Raw genomic sequence first — 20,889 nt, 5'->3', positions numbered from 1 at the left:
AAGCCCATCACCTCTAGAATACCATCTATCCATCTTGCCCTTGGTCGGCCCCTCTTCCTTTTGCCTCCCACTCTACCTAGCATCAGCATCTTCTCCAGGGTGTCCTGTCTTATTATGTGGCCAAAGTATTTCAGTTTTGCCTTTAATATCATTCCCTCAAGTGAGCAGTCTGGCTTTATTTCCTGGAGGATGGACTAGTTTGATCTTCTTGCAGTCCAAGGCACTCTCAGAATTTTCCTCCAACACCACAGTTCCAAAGCATCTATCTTCCTTCTCTCAGCCTTCCTTATGGTCCAGCTCTCGCAGCCATAAGTTACTACGGGGAACACCATTGCTTTAACTATGCGGACCTTTGCTGTCAGTGTGATGTCTCTGCTCTTAACTATTTTATCGAGATTTGTCATTGCTCTTCTCCCAAGGATTAAGCGTCTTCTGATTTCCTGACTGCAGTCAGCATCTGCAGTAATCTTTGCACCTAGGAATACAAAGTCTTTCACTGCTTCTACATTTCCTCCCTCTATTTGCCAGTTATCAATCAAGCTGGTTGCCATAATCTTGGTTTCTTTGAGGTTTGGCTGCAAGCCAGCTTTTGCACTTTCTTCTTTCACCTTCATCATAAGGCTCCTCAGTTCCTCTTTGCTTTCAGCCATCAAAGTGGTATCATCTGCATATCTGAGATTGTTAATGTTTCCTCCAGTGATTTTAACTCCAGCCTTGGATTCCTCAAGCCCAGCATGTCGCATGATGTGTTCTGTGTACAAGTTGAATAGGTAGGGTGAGAGTATACAACCCTGCCATACTCCTTTCCCAATCTTAAACCAGTCTGTTGTTCCGTGATCTGTTCTTACTGTTGCTACTTGGTTGTTATACAGATTCTTCATGAGGCAGACAAGATGACTTGGTATCCCCATACCACTAAGAACCTGCCACAATTCGTTATGGTCCACACAGTCAAAGGCTTTAGAATAGACAGTAAAACAGAAATAGATGTTTTTCTGAAACTCCCTGGCTTTTTCCATTATCCATCGGATATTGGCAATTTGGTCCCTAGTTCCTCTGCCTTTTCTAAACCCAGCTTGTACATCTGGCAATTCTCGCTCCATGAATTGCTGAAGTCTCCTTTGCAGGATCTTGAGCATTACCTTACTGGCATGTGAAATGAGTGCCACTGTTCAATAGTTTGAACATTCTTTAGTGTTTCCCTTTTTTGGTATGGGGATATAAGTTGATTTTTTCCAATCTGATGGCCATTCCTGTGTTTTCCAAATTTGCTGGCATATAGCATGCATTACCTTGACAGCATCATCTTGCAAGATTTTGAACAGTTCAGCTGGGATGCCGTCATCTCCTGCTGCCTTGTTATTAGCAATGCTTCTTAAGGCCCATTCAACCTCACTCTTCAGGATGTCTGGCTCTAGCTCACTGACCACACCGTCAAAGCTATCCCTGATATTGTTATCCTTTCTATACAGGTCTTCTGTATATTCTTGCCGCCTTTTCTTGATCTCTTCTTCTTCTGTTAGGTCCTTGCCATCTTTGTTTTTGATCATACCCATTTTTGCCTGGAATTTACCTCCAATGTTTCTAATTTTCTGGAAGAGGTCTCTTGTCCTTCCTATTCTATTGTCTTCTTCCACTTCCGCGCATTGCTTGTTTAAAAATAATTCCTCATCACTTCTGGCTAACCTCTGGAATTTTGCATTTAATTGGGCATATCTCCCCCTATCACTGTTGCCTTTTGCTTTCCTTCTTTCTTGGGCTACTTCTAGTGTCTCAGCAGACAGCCATTTTGCTTTCTTGGTTTTCTATTTCTTTGGGATGTATTTTGTTGCCGCCTCCTGAACAATGTTGTGAACTTCTGTCCATAGTTCTTCCGGGACCCTATCTACTAAGTCCAGTCCCTTAAATCGATTCTTCACCTCCACTGCATATTCCTTAGGAATATTAGTAAGTTCGTATCTAGCTGATCTGTGGGTCTTCCCTAATCTCTTTAGTCTGATCCTAAATTGTGCAATAAGAAGTTCGTGATCTGAACTACAGTCAGCTCCAGGTCTTGTTTTTACCAACTGTATAGCTGTCCGCCACGTTTGGCTGCAAAGGATGTAGTCAATCTGATTTCGGTGTTGTCCATCTGGTGAAGTCCATGTATAAAGCCGTCTCTTAGGTTGTTGGAAGAGAGTATTTGTTATGCAGAGTGAGTTGTCTTGGCAAAATTCTATCAGCCTATGTCCTGCTTCGTTTTGTTCTCCCAGGCCATGCTTACCTGTAATTCCAGGTGTCATCTGACTGCCCACCTTAGCATTCCAGTCTCCTGTGATGAAAATAACATCTCTTTTAGGCGTGTTGTCCAGTAGGTGCTGCAGATCCTCATAGAACTGCTCTACTTCAGCTTCTTCAGCATCTGTGGTTGGGGCGTATATTTGGATCACTGTGATGTTGGATGGCTTGCCCTGAATTCGAATTGAGATCATTCTGTCGTTTTTTGGATTGTATCCAAGCACTTCTTTAGCCACTTCACTATTAATTATGAAGGCTACTCCATTTCTTCTGTGGTCCTCTTGTCCACAGTAGTAGATCTGGTGGTCATTTGATGTGAAGTGGCCCATTCCAGTCCATTTCAGTTCACTGATGCCCAAAATGTCTATCTTTAATCTTGACATCTCACCAATAACCACATCCAATTTGTCCTGGCTCATAGATCTTGCATTCCAGGTTCCAATGGTGTGTTGATCCTTAGAACATCGGATTCGCCATTCACCACCAGCACCGTCGGCCGCTAGCCGTCCTTTCGGCTTTGAGCTAGCTGCGTCATCACATCTGGGGCTAGTTGAACTCATCCTCTGTTCCTCCCCAGTAGCATTTTGACCATCTTCCAACCTGGGGGTCTCATCTTCCAATGGTATACTGACATATCTCTGGTTGTACTGATCCATTTAGTTTTCACGGCAAGAATACTGGGGTGGGTTGCCATTACCTTCCCCAGGGATCGCATTTAGTCTGACCTCTCTGTCATGACCTTCCCGTCTTGGGTGGCCCTTCACGGTTTAGCTCATGGCATCATTGAGGTGCTCAAGCTCCAGCACCACGACAAGGTAACGATCCTTTGCTGAAGGTGTCACGTTTTACATATATGTATAATGCTTGTTTCCCCAGGCCCTTGTCTTTTGTGCCCTCTGCATTCTTCCTCACTTTATATCAGTTGGCTTCTTCCTTTCATCTTCCTAAGTCACACCGAACCTTGCTTTGCTCACTCAGTTCTCTCCAAGCATGCCATCTTATCAGTGACAGTCCCCCCTTCCTTCTGGGGAAGCTATCATGATGGTATATACAGTCTACCTTCCATTAAACTCCCAGAGCAGAGAGATAACATGTCATGCACTCATGAACAGGGTTTTACCTGACTTCTACCCACCCCTCTTTGGGGGGGAGGGGGAATTTCTTCATTTTTACATAGTGTATATCTGGTGTGTTTTTAGTTACACTGACCACCAGGTGGTACCATGTGACCTCTTACTGACCCCATAAGGACAACACCAGTCATCCAGTACCTACTGGTATCAGTGTAGCTTCCTTCTGGGTGGAATTAACTTCAAAGTTACTACACTCTTTAAGCATGAAAAGCCAGAGACTTTGTGGATGGTATTATAGGAGGAGAGCCATGTTAGTGGCAAAAATATCAGGAGTCTGGTAGTACCTTTTCCAACTAAGTTTATTAATTTGTTTACAAAAGCATCTGCCTTTTAATAAAATTGGCTAGTTTGAAAGGGTGTTTATCAGACTCATTGTGGAAGATAAGAGTGGCAATTGGCTGGAAGCCAGCATTTGGCTTTGAAGTACTAACAGCCCAATTTTTTTTATGTTTAATTAATCAGAGGTATCAGGGAATTTGATAGGTATGGAGAAAATTATTGACGAATATTATGGTCTTGTGTATGTTGTAGTGGCTTATTAGACTTCTTAATGTTGCTAAATAAAGCTTCACTGTAACTGGCTGACTTTAAATGCAGGAATTGCTTTGTGTATTTTGAGTATTAACTACTACTTTGGTTTTCTAATACTTTAGAAGCTCAAAGAGGCAGCTACCAAATTTCATTCCACAGTACCCTATTCCAGACAGAATAAGAAAATGTGTGGAAAACAAATCTGATATATTAATTTTTTATCCAGACCTTGGAGAGGTAAGATGATTTGTGGCAGTAAAGACCTCTACCCATTTAAATGTACCGATGCATGACTCTGGTACACCTATAGTCATATATCTTACTAGTAAGAATGACTAAATCCAGAATATTATCCGTCAGTATATTTTTTTAAGGCCAGCATATGTATGACACTAGACCAGCCTTTCTCAACTGGAATTTTTTTAACATCTTGTGCTATGCAATGCTAATGCTGACAGTGGTGGGAATTTTTACACAGTGTGACTCAGCTGCCAGCCTGCTGTTTTCCTCTTGTTGTAAATATTGTAAAATGGATGTTATGTAGGATAGGAATAAATTGTATTGTGAAATTTTTGTATTTTTTGCAATTTTTATGAGGGGGTTCCCTGAGACCTGAACATTATTTCAAGGGCTCCTCCAGGGTAAAAAGGCTGAAAAAGGCTGCACTAGACCTTATTCATCTTTTATTAACTATAAAGAGTAAACCCTTGAAACTTGGCCTGAAAAGATAGCAACATCCTGCCTTTGCTTTCTTAAGAGCTTCAAGATGATCACAGCAGGGAAACAGAATTCCAGGGCAGATAAGTCTAACAAAGGTCTTAGGCAAAAAATTGGCATAACTAAAAGGTAGGGTGTTTTTTTTTTCTTGTGCTACCGGTGAGGAGAGGGAAATTTGCAGCGAAGTGCTAGCTTATAAAAACAGTGTTTGGAAGGGAGTTTTATAAGAAAGTATATCTGACTTGATTAAAAATAACTGTTGTTAATTAGGAATAAATTAATAAGCATAAGTACAGATTATTTATTTATTATTAAACTTGTGTTCTGCGACTGTTTGATTACTCTCAGCAGCTTATATAATGTAATAAAAGTTAAAACATCTGTTGTATAATTGAAAGACAGCAGTAACATCACAAAACCCCATTCCTGAGTGCTATTAGAAATTTTGGCATACAACTTCCAACAGCCTCACTTAGTGAGACTGCTGGTTGGATATGGTGGGTCTTGTAAACCAAAACTCCTGGAGGGAGGCAACTTATGGAAAATTCTGGAAATGATTGCATGATCATTAAAGAAGGAGGGAATTTTGATATTTATTCCGCCTTCCTTTTTAGAAATCAACAGAGGAGACTTGACTGCCCTAGCAACTGTCCTTCATTGGTTTTAAAGATATAAAACACAGTTTGGTACATCTAGTCATTTCCCCTCTTTATGACCTGCTTCTTCCCTTTGGTTTATAATGGAGTGTGAACCTTTTAATCTGAAAGATGTTCAGACAATTTTAAGATGCAATGGTACCTTTCTTGAAAGTAGCATCTTACTGTACTGAGTTTGCATTTCCATGTCTATCAGTGGAGGTTTATAGGATCTAAAGCAGGCATGGGGAATCTCTGGTATCCAGATGTTTCTGAGCTACCATTCCCCACAGCCCCAAGCAGCATCATTAATCATGAGACTAGTTCTGATAGGCCACAGGTCATTCCCCATGATCTACAGCTCCTGTAATGCAAATTTTCTCAACCCTTCTTGTGTTTCAGGGTTTGACACTAGCTAATTATAAGTCAAACTTTTCTACTCTTTTGTGGCTTGAAGAAATCTGCGAAGAGATGGAAGTGAAGGCATTCACCATGTGTGGGGTCACCTTGAAAAGGAATGGAAATTTCCTAGTACTTGAAGTGCCAGGAGTCACAGAGGGTCGCCCTTCTTTAAACCCAGGTAGGTGCTTTCTGTAGCTTTGAACACAATAGCAATACTCTGCAGTCCTCAAACTGATTTTCTGTCTCTGTAACTACAGTTAGAAGCCTTTGGCTGTGGACCTTATTAGTAACATAATTAGTTTTTTTTCCCATTAGTAATATACTTGTTTTTCTACTAAACTATACAAGCAAAAATTTTATTTATAATGCACTATCAACCAGGGCACAGTCCAATTTCAATCAAAATTAACAAAAATTAAAGAACTATTCAAATTACACAAAAGCAGTGTATTAACATACACTATGGTGTATTTACAGTCACAGTAAATGATTTCATTTTATATTACTATAAAATCAATAACCTGATAACTCTGCCATCCAACTTTGCTAATACGATAATAAAACAGCCCTACTATCTAAAAATTGCTATTTTTAATATCTGCTCACAACCCCTTTCACCAATGCTTTGCTAAATAAGTTTTCAAATCTTTCTTAAATGTATCCAAAGATACAAAATTGTGCATTGGGGTTCTCCATTGATACCACAGTCATCTCAGGCAAGCACTACCCATGAAGGAGCAGGTTCACAGTTTGGAGAGTTTTCTGAACTCATGGCTTCTGCTTGAACAGCAGATAGAAGGTGCACCAATAGAGACAAGGGAGGACCTAGCTGCAGTAACTCATGCCCTCATTACTACTCAGTTAGACAACTGCAACACACCATACATGGGGCTGCTCTTAAAAAACTACTTGGAAACCACAACTGGTCCAGAATGCAGTGGCCCACATTGTCTCTTGGCTCTGGAAACTTATAGCACCAATTCTGAGGGCCCTACACTGGTTGCTGATTGGTTTCTAGGCATGATTTAAGATGCTGGTATTGATTTTAAGGCTCTTTATGATTTGGCACATGGATATATGGTGCCTGACCCACTAGTTCAGTGTTTCTCAACCTTGGCAACTATAAAGTTGAGTGGGGAATTCTGGAAGTTAAAGTCCACACATCTTCAAGTTGCCAAGGTTAAGAAACACTGCACTAGATCTTCCAGGGAGCAGCCTTTCTGGCCTTCAGGAAAATATCGAGAAAGGAATTGTTTCAGAGAACCTACGCCTACCTTTGTGCACTGCACCATCTTTTACTCCTCTGTTTTGTTTTTTATTGTTGGCACTGCTGTTTTGTTAGCAGTGAATTAATGTGAATTAATATTCACGTATTAATCATACTGTGAATATTTTTTTGCCATATTATACATTATTTAATACCAGCTACTTGTATGTGTGCATGTATCAGATCAGCTTTCACATATTACCATAAAAATTCAAAAGCTGTTGAAGCCTCAGAATAATTCTTAACATTTTCCTATATTTCATTCATTCTCTATTGTTCAAGAGAGAACAATAACTTAATAATTGTTTTGCCTTTGATACAGCGATATGGTTGGATTTCATTATTCCATTCCCTGTGTAGAATTGTTACAGTTGGTACCAAAGGAAATAATTTAATACATACATTTTAAATTAGGTGACAGAGTGATACTAAAGAGCCAAGACTATTCAGAGCAGATAATCCACTATGTTGCATGTGTTACTGAGGTAAGTTAACTAATTGTTTTTGGTTTATTATTTTTTGTACATTTATGTCTTTCAATAAGGTAGCTAAGCCATATTTACTTAAAAATAATTCTGTATTATTAGGGAGTATTTCCATGTCAGTGATATAAAATTGAATCCTTCGACTTCTAAAGTTTCGGTTTTTTAAACTTTGAATTTACTGTATTTAAACATTCATTTAATTTATATGACTTCATATCAGATTCTTAGATATGTTCAGTGCCTCCAATCTTTGGAAACTTCAGCCGGTATAATAATAAAAAACCTGTTAAATATTTTGTACAGGAAAGAAAAATTTAACTCTTGGTATTTTCTTGAGCTAGAATTTCTTTAGCACAGGCTTTGTAATGAAGTAAAATCTAGTGGTTTCTTATGTTTATATAGATTCATGATGAAGAAGTTACTCTGAAACTCAACTCAGAATTTGAACAGGCATATAATTTTGAGCCTATGGATGTGGAATTTACTCTTTGCAGGTACTATCTTGAATAGTGGCATCTCAGTTCATTGTGAAGCAAAATGTGTACGTTCTTGCCAGTTTGGGAGACTACATTTTGAAACCTGGTTCTCCCAAGTGTTCAAAATGGATAAAAATATAATGTTCACATTGATAAAAGATGGGTCTTGAAGGCTTGTTTTGCAATCCATGACAGAAAACCATGATTGCTTTTATTTAAAAGTGCCTGTTAATCATCATCATACAAGCCCTGATAATATTAAAAAAAATATTTTGAGAATGGTCAGAAAGACTTCTCAGGGTGCCTGCTAATATTTGTAAGAATGAGGGAGCAACTTAATAATGTTTCCAAAAAATGTCTTGGTCAGCCATAACGCATTGCAGTTTGAAGGCAACGAACAAAAACTGCAGTCTACAGTGCTGGAGACTCTTCACCCCTCTGCCACTCTACGCTAAAGGAAAAGGGGCAGGGGTGGAGGGAGAAAAGGTAATTTAGTGCTTTACATGCTGTGTAGGTTTCCTGCTGAAACAAAGGGAAAACTACATTTGCCAACTTCACTGGTCATTTTTTGAACTGCCAGGGACAGCTGCAAAGCTATGTGGTTAGCATTCCCCTTACAAAACCTGAATAGGGGTGAGGTAGGAATTCCCCTCCATGGGGAAGCAGAGCCATGCAGCCTCCCCTAAAAAGTAACTTTGTGGAGCTGAGCGGAAATAAATCAGTTCAACTCTGTAGCATGCTGATGTTGTAAGAACCTGTTTCTAAACTGGCTCAAAATTCCGATATGGAATGTCCTGTAGAAAGTTCTGAGAGTGACTGCGAACACCCAAGAGCTGAATGTCAGTGCTTGCGGCCCTGTTGAACAGAGTGGAGGGAAGCAGTAGGGTATATGACTTACCACAAAGGAGCAGTTAAGAATTTACTCTGTTTCCCCTCTTTGTCTATCACTCTTCGTGCTCTTCCTGAGTTTAAAAATCCCAGGTCGCTTCCTTCTGCCTCTGTTCCCAGGCACATACATGGAGCACATCATGTTCTTTTTCTACTCCAGTTAGGCTCTGTCTATAATGTATTTTTAAATAGCACTCCTTTCTGTTATAGTTGTAAAAACTGCACTAATCTTTGCTCAGGTTAGAGTCCCGTTCTCAGGAATACTCATACAGACACAGCGACAGAGACAGACACAGAATGTTTCCACCTCCCAACAGTAATTAAATGTGGCGTTCGGCTTATGGAGTTGCCCAACCCTATGCTAAAATGACTTGTCCAAGATAAGTCTTCATAATTCCATAGGAGCAAAATGACAACACCACCTCAAGCATTATGGTGACAAATAAGGATTCTAGGTCTTCTGTTTGTAACCCTAACGTCGATTACCTCATGTTTTTATTAATATGCTGAATCTAGAAACAAAACTGCAGAGCCCCAAATTGCTTAAACATGGATAGCTTTTTAATAGTGGTACACAAAGCATGTCAACTTGGAACAATTTCAGCAATTCACAAGAGTGTCGCAGCACTTCCAGCAAGGTTGAAACAGCTGTCTTAATCTTTAAAAAGGCCGTTTCAAGCTCAAGAAGTTTTAAACGGAAAATATTTTGCACGCTGCTACTTTTTAATCTTAAAGGATCCCAAAATAATTCAATCTAACAAAAATTTTAAAATGGAGTGGTGGGTTACATCGCATTCCTTGATTCGAATCTTGGGCCTCTGTGGGGCACCTTCACATGGAACAGAAATACACAGTGCTGTAACCATTTCTGTATGTTAATTACATCTATTTTGTTAATGTGTTTTTAAGATTTCAGATATTTCATGTAACCTTTTAAATAATAATCTGGATCTTTAGGTCCCATTCCCAGGCACTTTTAAAGACACCACATTCCTCCCACCACCCTTCCCAATTTAGGGAAATGTAGGGTTATACTGTTTTGCATAGGTGGTATGTTTTGTAGCTGCTCAGGTAAGAAATATGAGCAAAAACTGATGGATTTAGACATGTTTTCCTACCATCATATATAACAGCAGTCTTGAGCATAATATATTGATCAAGCTTACTGTTTTGATCTGTTGACAATTGTGTTTTGGCTTTTATTCTGAACTTTTAACAGGACAACAATCAGGAGATGCCATTTTGCAGTAGAACAAGCCATCCATTTAGGAGAAAAGGGTATGATATGTCTTCCCTCTTTATTTGTTTATTTCTGCTGAAACTGTAATAGTCTAGATTTTTTTCCATGGTTACTGTTTTAGTACACAAGGCATGTTGAGGCAAGTTACTGTTGGAACTTTCCTAATTTAAAGGTGTCCAGAAGACAGATAAATATTTTAGCATGGTGGGAAGAAATCTTCCCGCCATTCAGTCTTCCCACCGTAATCAAAGCAAAAGGTGAGAGACTGTAGTTAGAACGGGCTCTACACAAAGATTAAAATGCAGTGAGAGAAACCAGTTGCTTTGGGTAAACATTCCTTTCTGGCTGAGCTCAATTGGAGGTTTCCTTGATCAAATAAGGAGGGATCCTTCCCCCAAAGAGATTAGCATTTCGATCAAATGCTAAACAATTGGCAACCGCAACTCCGCAGGGTGCCTAACCGCTGAGCGTTCCCTCTCGGAACTCCAGCTAAGTGCACTTTGTCAGAATTCCTAGATGGCACACTTGTGTGCACGTTCAAGGAACAAAGACAAGGTTTCCCTATTAACAGCCTTTCCCGACCTTTGACCCTGGAAGAACCCTTGAAATATTTTTCAGGCCTGGGGGAACCCCTGCACATTCAGGCTCAAATATAGGCCAGAAGTGACAAAATTATTACATTTGTTTCATGGGTAGGCCTGTATATGTGCATTAACAGTGTTCTTAAACTAAGAATAAAAATGAAACTTACCTCTTCAATCTGAAGTTGCCCCAATTTGAAATACCTGTCATGCGCTGCCTACCGCCGAGTAACACACAGACACTGATTCCGTTGAAGCAGGCTCTGGTTTATTCGTAGTGTAGATACAGTGGTAGAAAAAAGCTGAGAGTGACAGGAGCGCGCCGGTGCGGGGTTTAAATACCCCGCGCCGGTCAGCGCCCCCTCACTCGCGGTTACGTCACCCCCCTTTGTCCAACACGTTGTCCTGCCGGTAGGTGAGGGGTTGCGAGGCCCCGCTGGCGCTCCGGGATCACCCATCATCGGTTTCCCTATTCCTCCGGTGATTGCTGTCAGCTGGGCGATCTCCGTTGCGCTAGCGCTAACAGCTTGGGTGTGCCTCGCGATCCGCTTAGCCATTGTCTCTTGTCCTTCAGTCTTTGTAAGTTGATGGCTACTTATCTTGAGCCCCTTCCCCTGTTTCCTTGTTATTGTCATGTGTGCCATTGCGCTGATGTCTTCAGCTCAACGGCACTCATGACAATACCTTTTAAATAAATCGTGATCTCCCAGGGAACCTCTAGTGACCTCTCATGGAACCCTGGGGTTCCACGGAACCCTGTTTGAGAAACCCTGCCCTATATAAACAGCTTTTCAAGGATGATTTAGCGTGGCCACCTCTGACAGCTGACTGTATGTTTCACTCTCAGAAATAAAACTCACCTCTGTTTCAAACAACTGCCTGCACATTTTATTCCCAGCTCAAAAACAAACTTGATAAGATTTCTTTCCAACAGCATCTTCTGTGATGACAGCTTCGATTAAATTCTTATCTCTCTTTCTCTTTTGCTCTTTGTTCCAAAGTTTTGTTTCCTGATGCTCTTACTCTGCAGTCACCACAAATCGTTAAGCAGCAGCATGATTCAGAATATTCTTACAGCGTTCCAAAACAAAATGTCACACAAGAAGCTAAGGTAAGCTCCTGCCCCGATTTACCTCTCCATTAATCTATTTATTGCTATAGTATTTTAAAACTGAACCAGCTCATTTGTAAGAAAAATGTGAAATGGGTTCATTTGCTATGTCAGCTGATACATTATTTTACTGTGTTTTATTTTATTAGATTTATATGTTGCTCCAATCCTAACAGCTTTACTTTATCCTGTAATAAAATTTAAACAGCATAATAGCCATAATACACAATACATAATAATAGCAATCAATGACAAACCGAGCATCAGAAGCAATACATTTCCAAACAAATACTCCCTTGCAGGATGGATTAATGTCTTTATAAATCTCTAAGGGTGTTGAGGAGAGTCTGATATCTGGAGGAATGCTATTCCAGAGAAAGGGGTATCAGCAGAAGAGATTCACCTCCAAGATCCCTGAAGATGACATTTCCTAGAGTCTAAATGGGTGGGTAGCAGGCCCCCAGGAGAAGGGGTCCTGAAGATACCCATGTACTGAGATGTTTTAAAGGCCAACATTTAAAATTGCACCTTGCAACCTGCTGATAATCTGTATTTAGCAGTAGTTTTTGGACAGAAATGTCAGGATCATTATGGCAGAAGTAGGGTCTTGAATACTTAATAGTTTTTAAGTAAAAGCTTAGTAGCAGATATGCCTTGGCAAGTTATAGCATTTGCCTTAGCTTTGCTGGGCTTGGAAGCAGTGGCATCAATAGCAAACTTCAGTGATGTCAGAATGACCACATGTACACTACAGTATCTTCATATGAATGCTGTATTTATGTTCACGCGTCAGTACATTAACAGTGTTACTAATGGTAAGCTTTTCAAGAACTTTTTCGAATCTGTATGTGAATATTTTGAGTTACATTAACAATTGTCAAAGCTGTGGATTGAATAAAACGTTTCAAATGTTGATAATTTTTTTTTTCTTTTTGCTGCTTCCAGGAAGAAAGGATAGAAAATGAAAAAAGAATGCCAAAAAATGAAAGGGCAGTTGTCATTTATGATATGGTTACTGTTGCCACACAAACAAGTTGGTATAATTTTGTTGGAATAATATAAAGTGGTTTGGAGGGTGCAGTTTAAATGCTTGTCAATTTTTGCCATATCATAGGGCAAATGTTCTATATTTGTTACTTATTTAAATGGGTATATGTTTTGAAGCTTACTGTAATTTTCGAGATATTTCCAAATACTGCTTTTTAAATTTTGTGCATCGTAATAAGAAATGTTTATTAATATACATAATTTTGAATATAGTAAATAGAATTCCAACTTTGAATAGACAAGACTGTGACTTTTTCAATCCTCTGCTGAATGAGCATCAGAAACTCGCAGTTAAAAGGATTCTTAGTGGTGAATGTCGTCCAACTCCTTATATCCTATTTGGGCCACCAGGAACTGGCAAAACTATCACAATTATTGAAGCAATTTTGCAGGTAATCGTGAATTGTAACTGGTTCTTGTCTCTGCTGTTTTTAATAATGTTAACTCTTCATTAAAAGTTTATTCATCCATGTTGTTCGGGAAGATACTTTGCGAATGAATGCTCGTTACTTTGGAAGATAGCAGATTGCTGATGAATTTTCTCATCTACATACAGTATAACAGAGTTTTAACGTGTGAGCATGCTTTGAAAATAATAAGACCTTTTCTGTCTACATTAAAATAACCTGAGAATAATTACAGTAGCGTTGCATCGGTTTATGTTTGAAAAACCATGCTACAGGTAATTGTAACCTTTTATGATGGACCAAAAGAAAGGAAAAAAAGCAGCAGCAGATAATGGTAGATTACTGAAATATTCTGAATATCATGTTAAAGCCTGTCTGAGTCTTCAGTAACTCTAGTAAGCATATGAACATCTAGCCTGGAAAGAAAAAAAGATTGGAATGTAATTAATTCAATATATTTTTTAAAAATACCATGTAACTGCTCACTATATTAAGAGTATCAATTAACAATAAAACTTATGAATGATTGTTTTCTACTAATTAGATACATTACAGTTTACCAGACAGCCGAATACTAGTCTGTGCTCCCTCAAACAGCGCAACAGATCTTATTTGTTTACGACTTCACGACAGCAACTTGTTAAAGCCAGGAGTTATGGTCAGAGTTAATGCATCCAGCAGAAATGAAGAGGTAAAAATGTACCTAAAAGACTTCCTTGCTCTGTGTGTCATTCTGTCTCACCGTTAGATAAATGGTTCATTTGAAGCTTAGAATTAGCTATAACCAGTTAGTTCATTTTTATCTTTGTTTTACATGAGTAGTGCTTGGTTTTCCAAGTTTCTCAACTACCACCTGTAAATTCTACTTACTAATGTCTCCCTCCTGAGTTGTTGAATGTGGCATCTCTTGAATGATTGAATATTAAATCATAGGATCAGCAGGTCAGTTTCTGCATAAGAAAAATAGGAGTCAGGATGTAGAAAAGGTTGAGAGAATAATTCTCCAAGGTTCCAATCAGGGCAGAAAGACATGCTATCAGGTCCCAGTGCTTAATAGAAGAAACAGAGATTTTTCTTTGAATTGGAAATTTTCAGAACTATAGGTTTTCTAGATGAAATGAATCCTGAACAGAAACTAGTTCATAATTGCATTACACCTATGCAATTTTGTTACAGAATCTACTTACAAAGACAAGAAGTGTGAAGAGCTGTATGAATATATTGTACAGTTTGAAAACAGCGGATAGACTTTACACAGGGGCTCCTTGTATAGTCTTTTACTGAGAAATATTGTAGTAACTTGTTTGTTTATTTATAAAGTAAACTTACACGGCCACCCAACTCATTACAGCTTTGGGCAGTGTATAAGTTAAAAACAAAACACAGTACATTAAAACAAATAAAAGATAGTGAAAACGGGAGCACACAATAATAAACTGTGGAGTCCTTGGTGCTCTCTGGCCCTTGTTGTTTACATGCAGACATTTCATTGCCAGACTAGGCAACATCTTCAGTGCGAACTGCACACAGAAAGCACATATTCCCCTAGCCCAGAAGCTGGAGGAAAAACAGATCTTCAAGGCCATTTTAAAGGACAGCAGGGTTTGAGCTACTTGAACCTCCCTGGGCAGTGTGTGTGTGTGTGGCGAATACTATTCCAGAGGGCAGGTGCTGTGGCAGAGAAAGTGTTTGATACCTCCCACTAAGCATTTCATCAGTGAAGGGTAGAAAGGAATCAAAAGAGAACAGGTAGAGAAACCAGATACCTAAAGGAATGCAAAGAGATAAAAGTTGATAGAAAACACAGACAAGAATGTACTGAGAACCCAGGTTTGCAAGGAGGGACGTGGTGCTTCAGAGCAAAAACATTTGAGAGGAGGATTTCACTGTTTCTCAAAACTAAATTGAAAGATGGGATACAAGTTAAATTAGGGATGCTTCATAGAAATGAAGAGGCATTGCCCTCCTTTCAGAGTTCGATATAATAATATGATAAATAACATACATTGGAAAGAGTGACTTGTGTTTACAATTGAAAACATGTAAGCTTAGCTTATGATAGGCATATTAATAGTACATGTGCTTGCTTGTATTGACAGAGTTTTAATGAGGTAATAAAGTTTTATTGCAAAGCTGGAGAAGATATTTGGGAAGCATCTCGGTTTCGAATAATTATTGTGACATGCAGCAGTGCAGGAATGTTCTACCAGATAGGAATAAGGTACTGTGCATGCTTTTTTGACTATTCCAGGAAAAGTACGATATAAAAATGTAAGCAACTTCCAATAGAATAGTTTTATAACATCTAGAAAGGCAAAAAGAACACTTAGCATACAGAAAACCCTGTTTTGTCTATCCCAGTATGTTTCATTGTACAGACCTTACAAGTTTTGAGATAATACTTTAATAGCCACCTTTTTATCAAAATGTCCTTTCAGCTGTGGCAGTCACTGGATAACCATCGCTAAATCCTTGCCTATTGGTCTATCTCACATATGGTTGTAAGGACAAAAATGGCAGTGAGCTAAATACTATTTGTCTCTTTTATTGTCACCACCTTGCTAGGGTAGTTCAAGTATGGAGGGAGTTCATAATGATACATCTCAGTTTTAAAAATGTCAAAAAGGCTTTTCAAATAATATATATAACTAACCATTCAGTCATGTCCAGCTCCTGGCAATTTTATGGACGAGAGCTCTCCATGCAGCCCTATCAAGCTCAGCTTCTTTTAATTGCTGGATGTTCATCTTGGTATCTGTTTTGATGGTATTGAGCCAGCATATTCTTGACCTGCCCCTGCTTGTTCCACTAACAATTCCTATCATCACCAGCTTCTCTAGTGAGCTTGCATGTACAGTATGACATGGCTGAAGCTAGCCTGTATTCCCAATATTGCAGCCTTCTAGTCAAAAAGCATTTGAGTGTGAATACTCACTTTATCTCACACATGAGCTTTAGCATATATGTTCAGGAGATTCCCTTAACTCTTCGATAAGAGAAAAAATTATTTTCTGTTAAAAATTAGAGACACAAGTGGAGAGCAAGAAGCTATACCTGAGCTAAGGAAATAGGCAATATATGTTACCCCAACATCTGATTAATGGCTGGAGTTACTCCAGTGGGGAAAGGTCCAGGGAAATGAAGCAGAGGACTTTGTTTCAAGGTTCATGTTGTCGTTAAGAAATAGGTAATAGTTTTAGTCAGAAGTTATGTTAAGTTTAACTTCTTTTATCTGTGTATATTAGCTAAACCATATTGTCTCTTGTTCATCTTGCTCTGCAGAAGTAGGGCATTCTATATAATTTCAGACTGATTTCCAGAAGATTTACTGCATTTTTCACTAACTTCTTGTGAGCTGAGATCTAAATTAAATTTAATTAAAAATTTAATTAAAAGCTAAGAAACTGTCCTAATTATAGCAAACCACCACCGTCTTGTGGTTTACCAAAAACATTGTATGTATTTTTATAAATTGGGTTTCATATTTCATCTTTTTAAAGGGTTTTTCAAACTAAAGTTTGATTTTATTTCTTGTAAGATTGATGGCAAGATAGATTTACACAGTGGGAAGGAAGGGCAGAAACCTCTAACCACATGCCTCCATGATACTGTACACGGTACAGAGATTGCTATAGATTTTTTTTTAAATTTAATTTTTGCCCTTTTCATATCTCTGCAATAGACTACGGTTAGGGGAAAGATATCAGGTGAGGTACACTATAAAATAGTTACCCTATAAAAGCTAGGTGGTAGAAGCAGTGTGTAGATCCAGAGGACTTATTGGGGCAGAGGTTTGCAACCTCCGATCTTTCACATCATAGGCCTGGCAACATTGTTACAAAGACTTTTTAGGTAAACAAAATTTCAATTGAATTTTTCAAAGACAAAGGAGTGGCCCATGGGGCAGGGGAAAGGATTTCAAGCCAAATGCAAAAACAGAGGAAGGGATGAGATTTGAAGTGGAATTTTATGCTTTCAAGTGGCTCTGACCACTTTTCCAGGATGGCTGCTTTTTCATCCCAGTAAGAAAATCCTTCATACCGGCAGTAGGGGCACGGCTCAGGGGTGAAAACAATTTCAATCCAAATGCAAAAACAGAGGGCAGGATGGGATTCAAGGCAGAATTATAGGCTTAGACACGGCTCTGTCTTCACTTTTCCGAATCAGCTGATTTTGAGGCCCTGTGTCACGAGTACTGATGGTGAACAGGAGGGGGCCCCTATCCAGGGGGGAAAACGCATGCGTAGTACTGAGGAGTCAAGCAGCCATTCAAAGAGACACAGAGCCTTGACTTTCGGGGTTTATCTGTCTGGGTTTTTCCCACGCTTCTTCAGTTTGTTAGGATTTTCTGTCTAATGTAGCAGTAATAAAACACTAGAGACCTATTCCTTGTCTCAGCATGGTTCCTGGCTGTTAGGACATCAATCCTAACAAACTCCTACTCCCATTGAAAGAGGGAGGAACAAAAAAGAAAAAAAGGAAGAGACATTTGGGAAAATGTCTTCAGAAAACCAGGAAATTCGGCAAGCCGTCCAACAACTGGCAGCAGCATTGCAACAACATCAACAACAAGTAGATCTCCAGATCAACACATTACAAGCAGCCATGCTACAGCAGTTACAACAACCAGCTCCGATTAACCCACAACCGGTGCCAGCAGCAGCAGCAGCAGCAGCTCTGCCAGTAGTCTTGAGATCCCAGGGCACTCTACCAGAGAAGTTTGGAGGAGAAGCAGGACAGTTGAGAACCTTTCTCACACAGTGCACAATGTTTTTCGACAGCAGACTGGCAGAGTTTCCCACAGACAGAACCAGAGTCACCTTCATCCTAAGTCTGCTAAAGGGACCAGCAGCCAAATGGGCTATTCCCATGGTGGAGAACAACGACCCAATTCTCAACGACTACCAGAATTTTCTGGCAGGGTTCCGAGCACACTTTGACGACCCGATCAGAGAGGTCACTGCCAGCCAGGAAATTCAGAAGCTCAAGCAAGGCAACAAGAGAGTGGGAATTTACATTGCTGATTTCAAGCTGTTAGCAGGAGATCTGGACTGGAATGAGAGTGCCTTGAAAGACCAATTCAAACAGGGGCTGGATGAAGAAATTAAAAATGAATTAGTGCGTCAGGGAACACCAGCTACCCTAGAAGGGTTATATCGACTGTCTGTGGCCGTAGACGCCAGGCTAGAAGAGCTCAGACAGATGCAGCCGGGGAGAGACAGGGGCCTCAGAGCACTTCCAGGATTTCCAGCTCTCTCCGCAGCAGCTCTTTACTCAGGACCAGAGGAGCCGATGCAGATCGGGGCAAGCAGGAGGCTTATTTCCGAGGCTGAGAGACAGAGACAGAGAGAGAAAGCCCTCTGTTTCTACTGCGGAGTCCAGGGGCACATGGTGAGAGCTTGTCCAGTGAGAAGCCAAGCAAATTCCCTAAGTGCCCCAGGGCAAGCAGCAGAACCAAGAGCCACCTCCACCTCGACTTCCAACCAGGGAAACTCCATCGGTCTCCTTCCACAGAGCTCAGCAGGGAGACCATCAATCAATTAAGAAAGGCTCATTCCAAGGATTCCAGGCAATCCTTTTACTACTTACCAGTAATAATGCGCGTAAACCCAGAGCACCAGGTCAAGCTAGAGGCCCTTGTGGATTCCAGAGCTTCCACCAATTTTATTGATGTACAGACTGTACAAGACCTCAACATCCCGACCATAGAATTGCCATGTCCCATAGAAGTGGAGACCATTGACGGCCAGCCCCTCAAGGCAGGGCTGATTAGAAGTTTCACAGAACGTTTGCAGCTAACAATGGGAGACCACACTGAGTGGATCCAACTTTATGTTACTGCATCACTTAATGTGCCTATAGTCCTGGGCGCACCTTGGCTGAAGATCCACAACCCATTGTTGGACTGGACTATGGGAGCAATCTCCTTCCCAGCTAAGGAATGCCAGCACCACAAGATTCAAGCCGCTCTTCTCTTTCCAGCAATCAACGCAGTCACGGAAGCAGGGGGGGTCCAGTTGCCAGCCAAGTATGCAGATTTCGCAGACGTTTTCAGCGAACAAGAGGCCACAGCACTACCCCCCCCCCCACCCATAGGGACTGGATTGCACCATTGAGTTGATACCAGGAGCCAAGATTCCAGCAAGGAACAATATCCCATGTCCCCCAAGGAGCTAGCCACCTTAAAAGGTTACTTGGATTCTAATCTCCAAAAGGGTTTCATCTGACCATCTACTTCCCCAGCGTCTGCTCCTACCTTCTTCGTACCAAAGAAGCTTGACCCGTTGGCACCGGCAACCCAGGAGGCATCCATGAGAGTGGTGCATGATTTCAGTTCCCTCAATAAAGTCACGGTCAAGGAAAATTACCCACTCCCCCTAATATCTGATCTGCTGGATCGCTTACAGAAAGCACGCATTTTTACTAGGTTGGACCTCAGGAATGCGTACAATCTGATCCAGATGAAAGAGGGGCATGAATATCTGACTGCCTTCGATACCAGGTTTGGTAAATTTGAGTACCTTGTTTTGCCCTTTGGCTTGTCTAATGCAGGAGCCATATTTTCCCGATTTATGAATCAAATTTTCTCTGACTTACTAGATAAATATCTGGTCATTTATCTAGATGACATATTAATATTCTCTGAGGATGCTACAACTCATGTAACCCATGTACGTAATGTCTTACAAAGACTGAGAGAGAACAAGCTGTTCGCCAAGCTAGAGAAGTGTGCCTTCGATTTAACTGAATTACATTTCCTGGGCTATAGAATATCAACAGAAGGCATATCCATGGGTCCTTCAAAGGTCCAGGCAATTCTCTCTTGGCAACCCCCCCCCCCCCCCGCAATGTGAAAGATGTACAAAGATTCCTAGGATTCTCCAATTTCTACAGGAGATTCATAAATAAATTTAGTGACAGGGCTAAACCCCTCACACAGCTTTTGAAGAAAGGATCAAAATTCATTTGGGGGGAGAGAGAGCAAGCAGCCTTCCAAGAATTTAAGCAACTCTTTGCATCCCAGCCACTTTTAAAGCACCCTGATCCCACGAAGCAATTTATAATGCATTCAGATGCTTCAGGTTTTGCTATTGCGGCTGTTTTATTGCAATATAATAACAAAGAAGGAAAGACACTGCTCCCTTGTGCATTTTTCTCCCGCACGCTCTCACCAGCAGAGAGAAACTATGATGTTTTTAACAAGGAGTTGCTGGCAATTAAAGCAGCATTTCAAGAGTGGAGGCACTGGCTAGAAGGTGCAACCTTTCCTGTGAAGGTTTGCACCGATCACAAGAATTTACAGCTTCTACAAAACACCAGATCCCTCACCCCATGCCAAAGCAGATGGAGCCAGTTTTTCTCCCATTTCAATTTTGTTATTTCTTATGTTCCCGGGGTGCAGAACTGTTTGGCAGATGCCCTGTCTTGATCCATTCAGGCAACCCCTGCTACTCACCAGGAGGTACAGGCTACTATATTACAACCTCACAACTTTCAGCAGTCTATGAGGGGGAACCAGACAGAGATTTTAGCAGCAGGCAGACAAGCAGAGGACCTATTTACAAGAGTCAGAGCTCAGCAGCAACAGGACCCATATGCCAGGGCCAGGATGGATGACCTCCAGAGGGACCCACAAGACACTGCCTCCCCATTTAATGTGGAGGCAGGAATCCTCCGGCATAGCGGGCGATT

General features: G+C 40.5%; 1 protein-coding gene across 2 annotated transcripts in view; it reads left to right on the top strand.

Moving 5' to 3' along the window:
- Positions 1-20,889, top strand: part of MOV10L1 (Mov10 like RNA helicase 1) — a 68,870-nt gene that overhangs the window by 21,653 nt on the left and 26,328 nt on the right. For both annotated transcript variants that reach the window (XM_063307915.1, XM_063307914.1), the window contains exons 10-19: positions 4,064-4,178; positions 5,696-5,873; positions 7,377-7,447; positions 7,850-7,941; positions 10,031-10,089; positions 11,634-11,743; positions 12,689-12,776; positions 13,004-13,182; positions 13,742-13,888; positions 15,297-15,418. In XM_063307915.1, coding sequence (XP_063163985.1) covers positions 4,064-4,178; positions 5,696-5,873; positions 7,377-7,447; positions 7,850-7,941; positions 10,031-10,089; positions 11,634-11,743; positions 12,689-12,776; positions 13,004-13,182; positions 13,742-13,888; positions 15,297-15,418 — 1,161 coding nt within the window. The remainder of the gene's footprint in view (positions 1-4,063; positions 4,179-5,695; positions 5,874-7,376; positions 7,448-7,849; positions 7,942-10,030; positions 10,090-11,633; positions 11,744-12,688; positions 12,777-13,003; positions 13,183-13,741; positions 13,889-15,296; positions 15,419-20,889) is intronic.

This window comes from Candoia aspera, chromosome 7 (assembly GCF_035149785.1).
Source record: "Candoia aspera isolate rCanAsp1 chromosome 7, rCanAsp1.hap2, whole genome shotgun sequence".
Taxonomy (NCBI): domain Eukaryota; kingdom Metazoa; phylum Chordata; class Lepidosauria; order Squamata; family Boidae; genus Candoia; species Candoia aspera.
This window is presented reverse-complemented; position numbering and strand designations above follow the sequence as displayed.